This window comes from Chionomys nivalis, chromosome 13 (genome assembly GCF_950005125.1).
Source record: "Chionomys nivalis chromosome 13, mChiNiv1.1, whole genome shotgun sequence".
NCBI classification, from domain to species: domain Eukaryota; kingdom Metazoa; phylum Chordata; class Mammalia; order Rodentia; family Cricetidae; genus Chionomys; species Chionomys nivalis.
This window is the reverse complement of record NC_080098.1, coordinates 62,703,982-62,717,503: the sequence shown is the minus strand read 5'-3', so window position 1 is coordinate 62,717,503 and position 13,522 is coordinate 62,703,982. Positions and strand designations below refer to the sequence as shown.

General features: G+C 45.3%; 1 protein-coding gene and 1 non-coding gene across 4 annotated transcripts in view; one reads left to right on the top strand and one right to left on the bottom strand.

Moving 5' to 3' along the window:
- Positions 1-235: 235 nt before the first annotated feature.
- Positions 236-13,522, bottom strand: part of Rnf144b (ring finger protein 144B) — a 139,139-nt gene continuing 125,852 nt past the window's right edge. For 2 of the 3 annotated variants that reach the window (XM_057787839.1, XM_057787838.1), the window contains exons 5-8: positions 10,167-10,362; positions 8,197-8,341; positions 5,603-5,692; positions 236-4,200 (exon numbers count right to left, since the gene is read on the bottom strand). In XM_057787839.1, coding sequence (XP_057643822.1) covers positions 4,060-4,200; positions 5,603-5,692; positions 8,197-8,341; positions 10,167-10,362 — 572 coding nt within the window. In that variant the 3' untranslated portion in view covers positions 236-4,059. The remainder of the gene's footprint in view (positions 4,201-5,602; positions 5,693-8,196; positions 8,342-10,166; positions 10,363-13,522) is intronic. The other variant, XM_057787840.1, reaches the window with a different exon arrangement.
- On the top strand, positions 12,503-12,622 carry LOC130886251 (small nucleolar RNA SNORA26). The gene has a single exon (XR_009058236.1). It is a non-coding gene; the product is annotated as a small nucleolar RNA SNORA26 (small nucleolar RNA).

The window sequence follows — 13,522 nt, the reverse complement described above, 5'->3', positions numbered from 1 at the left end:
TGGGGTTGATCTTGAGGACAATTTCTGGTCAGCTAACTAAAGCATTCTGTTTGTTCCTGTGCTCCCCCTGCCCCGCCTGGTGATTAGCTGTAGGGCATTGACTCCATCGTTGGTATGGTAATTTCCCACCTGCCTGGGCGGAAATCCTTGTGCAGCAGCTAGGTATATAAGGATTTCCCCAAGGTTGAATAAATGGCATTCGGCTGATCTCCTCTCGAATGACCCAGGTCTCTTTGTGTGTTCTTTCAATCTCCAGACCCTTGTCCAACTCGCGTACGGTACAGTGGCGCGTGAACTGTACTGAGGGTGTAACACAGAATCGGGTGTTACACTTGGCATTTAGTCTAACCCTTGTTTTCACTGAACTCCACTTTGACACAAAGCAATGGTTTGTGGTGTGGCTGTTTAGTATGGCTAAAGATGGGATCTTGCTGATGACTTCTCTGGGTGGAGACAACCCCTGTGTGCTGCTGATGTGATCCTGCCCACGCAACATGAAGTCCGCATGGAGTGATGGCATCACCCTGCCCGTTTCTTCAGAAACACAACACCAAGAATCACCTAGACAGAAATTCTGGTTATTATTATTAATTTTTTTTCGTAAATTCTGAGTCTGGGATTCCATAGTGATTTAGTCGGTTCCTAGAGACTAGGACTGAAAGTTGTGCAGAACAAAGGCTAACACGTTTGGTTTCCCACTCACATTTATTGGGGCTAGAGAGACTAAAACAGTTCATTTTCTTCCCAACGAATTGAAAAAAATATATACAATACAACAGCAATTTAAGTAAGCACATGACGAAACTTCCTGGCCCATGAACCAACATGAGATGTGATAGCCTGTAGATATCAATTGAGACAGCTTCACACAATGTCATTCTTCTAAGGCATTTCCGAACTGCATCTCACAGCTGCACGTGTGTACACAGTTTCACATACATAAAAGCATCTGTCCATGGACAGGGAGACATGTTCTTTAGGAGCGCGGGGCACAGAAGGAGAAAGCAGCACATACTTGGTTACTGAGTAATTCTGAAGAAGATACTTGGCTTCCGAGAAAGAGTCTTGTACATCCAAAAATCAATGAGGATTTTCCACTTGAATGAAGAGAATTGTTCTGTGATGCTGACTACGAGAAAACTCACACGGAATTATTTGCTTTCCAAAGGCCACTTTCAAAGTACAGATTTCAAATCAGAGCAAATACCCATGCACGAACAAATAGCATGGCTAAGAGTCTAACACTTGCTCCCAGGCTCCTGTCTTCTCTAACAGATTCTAACGAGGGAAACCCCAGAAGTGGCAAGGTCTGGATCATGGACGGTTGTATCCAGTGAGATTTCTGGAAGGTGCAGACCTGGTGGGCTTCTAAATCTGTTTCAAATGAACTAGACAATTTTTGGACAGCCAAACACTTTTTTTAAGAATCTTCTAAATCAGAAGGAGGAAGCTGAGGGGCAGAGGAAGTAAATTCCCCAAATGCCAACAACTCAAAGTGAAAACACCAGCCGCCCCCATGACAGTTGCCACCTCGTGTCTCTGTAAACAAAGTTGAGTTAGGCTGGCGTTGTGCCCTGGGATATGCCAGAGATATATACACTCAGAGGTCTAGTTACCAAATTCTCGAGCAGATTCGGACACACGCTCTCACACGTCTGGCCCCATAAGGAAGGAGACACCATTATTCAGGCACTTCACAACACGTAAGAAAAAAAAAATCCAGTTAGGTAAAATCAGTTTGACAAACAATTCCCCTCCCAGCCGAAAAAATGAAACCAAAATAAAGTCAACACTAAGGCTTTCATAAAATATTCTGGAAGGCAATTTCCCTCAATTTTGCCAGGGAATTAGCACAGACATTCTTTTCCACCGCTACTCCAAACCCGCCAGGTCTTATTTCTGAGATAACAGCATTTCAGGTTACGTGAAATCTGCCCCAGTTAGAACCAAGCGAGCTCAGAGAATTAGCTAATGGTGGCTAGTGTTGTCGCTGCTGACATTCTTGCTACAAAAATCCAATTTCAGCTGAGTTCCTGTAATCCCCTGAGCTGTAACAAAAACCCCTCACCTCAACGGAGGCAGCTGTCTCTGGCTGTGCAAGTTAACCACTTAGATAGATGTGCATTTATATTTGCACTAATATGAAATACCCTTTCAGAAGAGAGGTTTTTCTGCTTTCTGAAGTGCTTAGACATTCAATGGAGAACGAAACAGGTTTATACAGAGAAATTTCTAATAAATGATCCAAATGATTTGGGCTTGTTGCCACTCCTAAGTGTTCCAGAGATCTATGTTTTATACAAACGGGAGGATAAAAAAGTACACAGCCAATGAGCATACTGTACATACATCAGATATTAATATATGTGCATGAACTAAAGATCCCTGAACATACACATCCCCCTTAGAATACATTCCACGGCAGAGGCAAGGCATCAGTCTTTGATAACAGATCCAGGATAGCAGCAATTTAACAATCTAGTCACCAAGTTAGAGTGGAAAACAGACTAGGCCCAGACTAGTCTCCCTGCCCTCAGAAGACTCCGTCAACACGGAACACACACTGTTCTTAGGAAGCACCGGGCTGCATTGCTCAGGGCAGCTGTAAAATCCTGCCACTGGAGAGTATATGTTTGCTTTTTAAAACCCATTTGCTGATGAATGGTATAACAGGCAGGATGAGTCACGGTGAGGCGACACAGATCCAAATGTCTGAAGACACGTGAACTACTTCCATTTGGTTTCGTGTGGTCATTTTATCAGTTTCTCGAGGACATAGCAAGTACTCAGATTGTCTGAACAGCTCCCAGGAGAACGATGCTAAATTAGGCCCAGCAAAGAGCTGCTCTCACTGGGTCTGAGGGTATGGGAATGACCTGATCATCTCTTTACAGACAGCACAAGGTCGCACGAGGCGTTGTTTTTGAAGATTTGTTTCTGAGTCTACCCTCCCGGGTAAGTTATGAACCTAACAACAAAAATTCACATGTGTACTAAGCAAAAGAAATATTCCCTTTATTCTGACAGCTAAATCAATTAGTCATAGAAAGGAGCAAGGTCTTTGAGCTGATCTTGCTTTGTATCATCTGTTGGATACCCCCATGCATGCCTAGGGGGAGTCACGTGGATTCTATGTGGGCGAATGGATGGGGTGTAGAGTGTACTGCTGATGGACACTTTCTGGTCCAACTCCTAATCTGGTGGGAATATGACCACAGAGCCCAAGAAAGGACCCTGCTGTCTACAACAAAGGCTTTGAAACTTTCCTACCCACATCCCATATAAAATACTTTTATAGACCACAGCTGCAGACTGTGAGCGGTGAACTGGTTACTTTAGAAGAAGAATATCTGAATAACAGACACTAAATTAGGCCGTGTTGTTTTACAGGTTGCAACCTTTTCCCAGGAAGGGACAACTCCCTCTGAACAGCAGTTTCTCCTGCCTGAAGATGAGATCACACACAGAGAGCTATTATGTTTCTGCCAAGTCACTGTGGGAACACTGGAGAACGGCTCGCAGTAGCCGGCACGGGCACGCCAGCCAGAGCGTCGACTCCTGAGATAAGCGGCCGGCCCTACTGCTCATAGAACTTCTTCACCGTGCAGTCTTAACCTTCCCCCCTGACTCTGGGTGTCTGCCATGTGTCTCACGGCAGTGGAATCAACACAGACTTTTGCTCAGCTTGCAATGCCGCCAAACACAGCAATGCCATTACTACACTGGATATTCACGCAGGCTCCTTAGGTCTGGATGGAGGATGAGCAGCCTGGTGGGATCCTTTAGATGGCAAGATGGTGATGTGTTCGAGTCTCCCAGGCAACAGCAAAGCTGCCAGCCTGCTCAACAGACACAGTCTGGACTGCGGGGCTGCTTCTCACTACACAGAAACACTCGCACCCAGGACTTGGCCTTTTCCAACACCAAATGCTAGCAGGCAAGTTCAGAGTCTGGACACAGAGGCACTTCCAAAGTTTGGCAAGGAGAAGGAGGCAAGGTCGCTAAGTGGGCTTTATCGCTGCGCTGTTTCACATAACCTGGATGTCTGTGCAGGTAGCTTTAGGTTGTGGATGGATCGTGCTTTTTCTTCTTGCCTCGACAGGACTTGCAGACACAGCAGATAATGCATGGAGAGGCCAGGAGTAGCAGGGGTGAGGTCACCAAGGCAATGACGCCTAAGCCCACAAGGATGCCCACTACCTGGAAATGGAAGAGAAAACCCTATTTCAGCAGATACACCATCTTAGATATGCACCTACCCCCAGGTGTAATGGCCTTTATGGTGTGAATGTTTGCATCCCCCTTCCAAATCCCTGTGTTGGAACCCAAATACTCAGTGTGACGGCGTTCCGAGAGGGGAGCCCCTAGCTGAGACAGAGCCTGGGTGATCCTAGGGAGCTCACCAGCTCACCTCCATGCTCAGCTTTCTCCCATGGGAGAACCCAGCAAGGAAACTATCATCTATGAGCCAGAAGGCGTGCTGTGGATGTATCTCCTCATTGCCAACATGTCTAGACTTAGAATCATCTAAGAGACACACTTCTGGATGTGTCTGTGTGGGCATTTCCAGACACGATTAACTGAGGAGGGAAGATGTGTGACATCATCCCATGGGCTGGGCATCGGATGAATAACAAAAAAGAAAAAAAAGAAGAGAGGCTGACGAGTGCTAGTGCCCTCCTCTCCCTGATTCCTGTGCATATCATGCCGAGAGATGGAGTCCCAGCCTCAAGCTCCTTACCGCCATGAACTCTGCCATGTCCTCCCCACCATGATGGACTGTACCCCTCAAACCGTGAGCCAAACTGAACTCTTGCTCCTTTAAGTCCTGAGACAAATATCTAATACAAGGACCCTCAGCAGAACCCGCCCGTGTTGATACCTGAACCTCAGACTTCCAGCATCCAGAACTAGGAAGAAGCAATCTTCATCACCCAGTCTACAATCACCTGTTAGGTGAATGACTAAGACACTGTCTCAGACACATTCAGCAACGTTCTAAACTGGACACAAACTACAAAGCTACAAAGGACTAAACTGAGGTTGAGAACAAACAAGGCGAACTCGGCTTAGCTGTTAACTCCAAACCCTGTACTGTGGGTGTTGGCTTGTTCTCTATGGGGGCTTCCCCAACAGCCCCACAGGGACATTAATAATGATCGTTAGGATATAAGCATTGGTTTCCTCAAAGGGACCATAGCCTTTGATAAATACAAAATACTATTAAAAAACAAAGCACAGTTCCCTTTGAACTGCCACATAAACACACAATGGCATGTACAGAGGTATCTGAGGCCTGGCAGGGGCCCACAGTATTGGAGAACTCTCTTCTGATGGCTGATATGCTCTAAGTGCTTGTAGGAAACTCCTCCCATGTTTTTGCAAGAGCAAAGAACACGGATGTTCGTGTGGCTGGTCGCTCTAACGCTCGACTCTCTGGTGCCTCCGTCCCTCAATAATCATGCCCTTGAATTAACAGCAGGCAGCTGCTCCGTCGTTCTCGCTCTCTTTCCTTGTACCAGAACCTCCCAGGAGGGCATGAGAAAGCAAGGAAGCCACATTAATTCCAATGCATCTCATGTTTCCTTAAGGAGGAGGGTACCTGTGTTCGGTTCCACATTACCGATGCTCTCGAGTGGCCGAGCTTATTCCTGCATGGTCCTTTGTCATAATGCCTAAGGAATATGTCATTCTGAAAAGAAAATAAGAAAAAGAGGAGTTTCAGTAATCACACAATGTGGAGCTGAGGTAGATATGAAGTGCTATGAATGATTCCTCTAGGAATGCCAAGCCCGCCCTCTTCAGCAAGGCTTGCAGTTCTGTAACTCACCAAGGAGACAAATCATAATGAACTCTTAGCTGAAGCAACAGAAAAGGGGATGGCCCTGATCGACCATCTCCGACAGGTGACTGACAGTGAGCTCTAGCAGAAGTGTGCCATGGAGCACGATAGCCGTAAACCAGCAGCATGCCTGTTGTGAAAAATGCCACCATCTGACAGATGACAGGGAAGGGAAGCGGGCCACAAGAGCCTGAGAAAGCAATAAGCTACATGATGAAGCAGGGAATCGAGATCCTGAAGAGGAGAAAGCCAAAGACGTGGCTTTGCCCAGAGAGAGAACTCTGAGATGGATTTCGGGGGTAAAGATGGACTACAGTTTGGACATGCTGAACTTGACATCCAGGCAATACATCCAAAGGCAGCCCTTTACTTATACCTGGTCGATGAAGGAGAGACATGGATGTTAATATACATAAAATAGGGGCCCCAGATAGCAGAACTCAATGAGATTATCTAGAAGAGAAACAGACTAAGAAGCAAGTTTGTTTAGAGAAGACAGCCACGAATAGGTAAGGAGTCTAGAAAGGAAACTGAGGTACAGTCAGAGAGGCAAGGCCAAAAGAAATAGAAGAGGCGGCAACCTGCCAAGATGTCAAATCCAGCAGAGACCCCAGGAAAGCCAAGGATGTTGGATTTTGCCAGTGAGAAGTGTAAAACCTTGGAAAGAATGCAGTCATGGTATGGCCACAAGGCCACTTGGCCACTTGCGTGTCTTGGGCTGACTGGAGGAAGGTAGATGTCAGCTGCAAGACATGATTGGGCTCTCTGGAAGTTTGGCTTCTGAACAGAGAGAAGACACAGTCAGCTTGAGGAGGCTGGCTCATCTCTAAACAGCACACACAGACTGAAATGGTACAGGAGTAGACACTGAGGTCACAAGAAAGAGGAAAGGGAACCGAAGGGGACAGATTTGTGCAGCTCCGCCTCAGCCTCTGACATGGACCACATGAAGATGAAGGCAGGAGAAGACTCGGTGCCCAGCACGCACAGTCTCTGGTGGCTGTCTCAGACTTGGGCTTTAGAAAATCCTCCTTTGTCCCAGGTTTTCAACCTACCCACAAACACACCAACACCATGCGGCATAACATACTGCCCTGCAGAAAAGCATCTCTACCACAAGCCAAGGCCCTCATCTAAAACAGAGAAAGCAAGATCCCGAGACACGGCGGCAGAAAAGCATGCATAACATCTGACGTCCATGTGTGCAGACATTTACCATCTGCCCAATGTCATCTCGGGGGCCCACACAGCACAAGTGTCTGAACACAGTGTTCTCCATAACGCCATCCCTCACACACACTCTAGCCAAAAGATGGAGGTCTGCTGCACACACTGAGTTCCTTACATTCTTGCCTCCTAAAGAGAAGCACAGAGACTCAGCTCCTTGTGGACAGAAACCCAGTTTATGGACTGGGGACTCTGAGGAGAGAACTCTAGGATCTGTTTTTCATGTAAAAACCATGTTAAATACCACACACACTTGTCATCTACAGGACTATGCGGAACTGAAGTTACTCACAGTGGAAGGCATTTGTGAGCTGTTTAAAGTCTTTCATCTACAGCATCCACCCTCAAGGCTACAATCTAAGCACAATGGGGCGCTGGTGCCATTAATCCCAGCACTCAGGAGGCAGAGACAGGTGGATCTCAGGGAGTTCGAGGTCAGCCTGGCCTACAGAGTGAGTTCCAGGACAGCCAGTACAGGGCTACAGAGAGAAATCCTGTCTTGAACAACCAAAAAAAGAAAAAAGAAAAAAAAGAAGAAGGAAGGAAGGAAGGATGGAAGGAAGGAAGGAAGGAAGGAAGGAAGGAAGGAAGGAAGGAAGGAAGGAAGGAGAAAAGAAGATCACAGAGATGTTTCCTCACAATGTCCCGAACAGCTTACTTAATTTTCAGCTAAAGTGCCAGTAGGCTTTCCATTAATGACACCTTTATTCCTGGTGCTGCTTAGGGACACCACAACACTTAGTAAACCATTAGCTGAATAAAGCCCAACTTCAGAGTGAAACCAGGACTGAGGAAAAGACACCGGCGTAAGTGTGTGCTGTTTTATGTCACTTGATCCAAGCTATTCATCAGAGGAGGGAGTCCCAGTTGAGAAAAAAAGCCTTCAGAAGATCCAGCTATAGGCAAGCCTGTGGGGCACTTCCTTAATCAGTGATTGATAGGGGAAGGATCAATCATTGTGTGTGGTGCCATCCCTGGACTGGTGGTCCTGGGGTATATAAGCAAGCTTATATGAACAAGCCATGAAGAGCGATTCAGTAAACAGCCCCCCTCCATGGCCTCTGCATAAGTTCCTGCATCCAGGTCCAGCAAAGGGAAATGCTCAGCCTCTTCCGAGGAGAACTTACATCCAGGTTCTGCAGACAGTACCAGCAAAATGTGTGCTTGCAGTTCTTGCACATCATCTGAGCGCAGCCTTCATTGCGTTCTATGTAAATACGGCAAACTGGGCATTGCTTAATAGGGGCATCTGCCTCCGTCCCAAAGAGCGCCCTAAAACAAAACAGACGAGACGCGTTCAATCAGTGGTCACCCACCTGATTGTCAGGACTGTTAGAAGGGTGGTTAATGTGTTCTGCTTGCTGTGTTTAATTCACTTCCAAAGAAAGGGGTGGGAGGGAAAATGGGAGACGTGGATTATTAGTTGTTCAGATAGCTCAATAAAAAAGAATTTATTTATTTTGGCTCCAAATGAATTATATAATTACACTTTCCACAGCTGCCTGACTTTATTGCTTTGCCAAATTGAGTCTTCATTCCCGGATCACACATTCTCTGAGTAAGAAGTACACGGAGAGTTAAGACTGGTAAGAACTTAACTCTGGATCTGAACAGGATGCAGTCTGTATAAGGACCCATTCATTAAATAAGAGGAAGGGGTGGGATACATCTAGCAAAACTCAAAGAGATGCCAACCATTATCGAAAAGACCTCCCCCAAGTTGACAAAGAGGCCAGTGTGTGACCACAGCAGAAAGGGACATAGGACTTCAGCAGTTCAGGTTGAGCTATGAGGGAGTCAGAGTGTGGCATTACACTCCACTGACTGTGTATCAAAACCACCATCCAGCACCCAGAGACAGTTTACAAAGTGTTGTCAAACCTATGGTGGACACAGTATCTCTATTTTAATATTCTCCTCTGGGCTGGTGAGATAGTTCTGTGGGTAAAGGCACTTGCTGCTAAGAAGCCTGATAACCCGAGTTCAACCCTGGTGCCCACATGGTAAAAGGGAAACTCTCACAAGTTGTCCTCTTACCTTCACACACGATGCCACGGTCTACACATGTACACACACACCCACACGCACGGTAAATAAATGTAACAAAAATTTTAATGCCCCCTTTTCTCAATGGGGATACAGGCTCATAAGAGACTGAGTGTCTTATATGAGGCCACCTGGATGCCACGAACAGTGTCAGAAATCAAGTCACCCCCCCGCCCCCCGAGCCCTTTAAGCTGACTTGGGGAGTTAACTACTATGGAAGGCACTGCTTTAAATCTGTTAGGGATGGCACACAGCAGCACATGTATCAGAGTTCTCTTTCTTCTCTGCTTGATCTGCTATCCAAGCACGGCACCACTGCCAGTCAGTGTGACTCTTCTTGAAGACCGGTTCTGCACAATCTGAGGGCACTGGGTGACTAAGCCAACTGGCTGGGAACACTGGTGTTCTGTTCTTGCTCGTGCAGAACAGCCATAGCCTCAAGCGGAGCATGGGATCCAACACACAGGTCTCTCACTTGCACCCAGCTGCTGCCATAAAAACCCGCCACACAAAAAGGCACCCACTGCTTGAATTGCTTCTCAACACAAAATCTGAGTCCTGACACCACCTTTACACAGCATAAAGCATTAGGAGCAAATTCTCTTCCTGTATTTTTTAAGCACTTAGGAAGACAGTCTCTCTGTCTATGTGCTCTGTAGGATCGGCATACCCCATGAGATGGCCATTTATTCAGGTAAGATCATATTTCTTATTTTGTAAACAGGAAGAATGGGCTATACCAGTGATGGGTAAACATGGTTTTGTACAAAGCCCCAACTTTCTGCTGAAACCTACAGAGTGAGGAACCTCCCTACCCAAAGGGAGTGAACTCAAACTTAACATGCCTGGAAGGTCCCCTTAGGCTAAAGAACTAGAATCCCTTTTAGACATACTGTTCTGGGTAGTGTCTGTTACCGCCTTACTAATTCTTCTCAGGATAGTTCTTCAGTGAGTGTCTAAAAGCCATTGGGCTCGAATGCTTTCCCAAAGCCATTGATGTGGAGTTTGAAAAGAACACAAGGAATGATCCCGAAGATAATTCCTCCCTTACCCATGCTCCGGCACAATAGGCTGATCTCTACAGGAGGACTCCCCATGCCAAGCATCCTTGCAACATGAGCAGAATTTCAAGTGGCAAGAAGGGCACTCCACCATCACAGGCTTCCCTGGGTCTCCTGCTGCAATGTGGCACACTGTCTGGCAGTCTGTAACAGGACACCATGTTCGGAGGGGGTCCATGTGAACCTCTGAAACATAAAGGAGGAAATCGTGATGGCCTGGCTCCGGTCTAAGCATTAAGCTTTCTCCCCTTCACTTATCTTTTTAAATGATCAAGATATATAGCATAGTATCAGCAAGGGAGTGGCCATGTCCATGACTGACAATCTTCATAATGGATCCAAGTTCACCACCCACCATCCAGAGCACAGGGTGATTCCTGCCATATTCTCGAGGTAGGAATTAACAGAGCAAGTCACCATTTCCTTTATTAATAGTAATAGGTACACTATGATCTTTAACCAAAAGCTACAAACTTGTCTTTGAGCACTCAAAATGCACAAAACCTCAAGTCTCTTTTGGTGTGAGAAGTCCTTCTGTATATGTGTTGCTTTTATTGGTTAATAAAGAAGCTGCTTTTGTCCAATGACTTAACAGAATATACCAGGCTGGAAGAGATATCTAGAGAGAGAGAGTAGGCTGAGTCAGAGAGAAGCCATGGAGCCACCCACAGGAGACAGATGCACCAATAGAAATGGGTTAATTCAAGATATAAGAGCTAGCTAGCAATACATTTAAGTGATTGGCCAAGCAGTGATTTAAATATAATATAGTTTCTGTGTGATTATTTCAAGTCAGGGCAGTCAGGAAATGAACTAGCGGCCTCTTGTCAACACTTTTCTATAATGAACTAGGTACCATCCTGAAGGAAAAGATGATGTGCATAGCATCAGAGCAAGAGAACAAAGGTATTCTACACAAAAGAACAACAGTTCATACAGCAGGGAATTGGAACACAAGGATTCAAATAGTTTAGGATCAAACAGTATCCAATGTGGCTTAGCTCGGAAGTCAGATTTAAGCAGTTTGCTGTCTTACCAGTGGACAAATTAGGGACTATTTATGAAGTTCCCATAGGCTCTTAAAGCAAACAGGATTTTCTCAGACTATAAAATGATAGTCAGTCATATGACAGTGGCTAGATCCATGAGACACACAGGATAAAGGGTGAGAGTGGCGGGTGGATAGCCTGCATCTGTTTAAGTATTTATAATTCTCTTTTGTTTTCCCATTTCTCGCTCATTAACAGAATCCATTTCTCTTCATGTAATATGTCTTATGACGAGACATATGAGGCTACTAGGAGGGAGTAGTAGCCTTTCTTTCTCTGAATGGATGCACTTTACAAATTTATTATTAATCATAATTCTCTCTTGAACCTCTGAGGCTATCTCCGCTCCATTATAATGACTTTAATCAGAGGTAACAATTGGAGAAGTCACGACATGTTCAACTTACTGTTCCAGGCATCCAAAGTGGTACAATGAAAGCAGAAATGATAAATTAGAGAACAATTACAGATTCTGATAAATTGCTACAAAGTAGCTTAGAATCCAGGGCCACCTCTGCCCCTGGTCCAACACAAACACCAGGAAAGCATCTGAGCCACAGAAAACAGGGATCTGACTTTTCCACCATCATGACAGGACAAGAGGACCAGGTACAAAAGCATGGGGGTGGGGCAAAGATGGAGGCATTACGGCTCTCTCCAGAGATGTATACGAGATGCAGCCTTAGGCGAGTCTGTTGTATTAATACCATAGTGAATTCAGACCAGCAAAATGACAAGACAACACTAGGTGGTAAAACCTTCATGGGCCACCACATAGAGAAGTCTATTAGTGGCTGAGATGCTATCCTATGTGTTTGTACTTCCTCCACTAGAAGTCGTGTTTGGGCACGTCTGGGTTGAATGACCTACTTGTTGGTTAGTCGTGGAGATGAGACATATACTGGGCCAGCACTGAGCTATACCCCAGTCTTCCTAAGGATGCCTTACAGAGCCTAACTAGGACCAAAGGCAGATATCCAGAGATGGATTTCTAGCTCTACCTAAAAAGAGAACCAGCCACTCTAGCCAATTCTCTCAGCTAACTCTCACAATCCCCTTGCAGCTTACAGAAACACCTGTCTGCCCAAATTCTTCTTATTTATGCCATAACTGAGGCTCAATCTTCTCCTTCATTTGACTTTGAGTCATCGTCGCTCATCATTAAAAGACCGAAAGCTAGGCATGTTGAACACTTAGTTCAACAAATGACTGTTTTCAAGTACTTTTTAGGGACTGGGGCATATGAAATACAAAAATAAAGAATTCTTGCCCTTTCCTTGCCCTTTTAAGGTTGCCGCGGTACATTAAAAGGCTAACACAGAAGAGTAAAGGAACTCTCCATGAAACCCAGAGGAAATTGTACACTTCCTCTTTGGATACGATTTGGAGTCACAGATGAACAAAAAGAAAACTAAAGACTCCTGGGCTCAGAAATCTCACAGTACGGGGGAGTGGGCAATATGTGGGAGGAGGGAGAGGGAAATGGGAAACGGGGAGCAGTTGGAAATTTTAATTAAAAAAGAATAAAAAAATGAGAAAAAAAATATAACGACCCAAATTGAAAACCAAAAAAAAAAAAAAAAAAAAGAAATCTCACAGTATGAAGATTACTGTATGTAAGGAAAGAGATATTTAAAACAATATAGCATCTAAAAGCAAAAAGCTAGCAATGCAAACAATTGGAAGTGCATCTCACAAGACAACAAAAATGAACTTGTTAATAAACACCTGTGGGCAGGAGGGAGCATAGGGTACTTAACAGCTACTTACAGAAAGCCCTTTATGCTTTCTTTCTATATATCCAGACTATGTTTCCATATATCCCTAATACAATTTCCTGTTTTAATCAAGTCTAACATCAGAAGGCAAAACTGGTTTCTTTTAATCACAGACCAAGCAGATAGCACACGCTGAGATGAAACATGAGGAGATTAAGCCAGAAAGGGCAAAGGCACTACACAGAAATACGGGGTTTTGAAAAAGAAGTCCCTTAGATAGGAAGGTACAGCCAACCTGCATGTGGAGACACAGGGGGAGATGTCTCTATCCAGATGTTAGGACTAAGCTTCTGTACTTAAAGGAAACACCAGGATACAGCCTCATGGGCCCTGGCAGCTCGCAAGCCAACAGCATCTCTCCGCAGATCCAAGGTACCACACTGGCAGCTGGAAATCAACCATTGCACCTTGAAACTGGCAAGCATGACCAGCTAGAGGACCACAGAACAGAAGATAAGCTGAGATAAACACAGCGGTGCACAAAACCTACATCATTCAGCACAAAGTCGTGGAGCACTG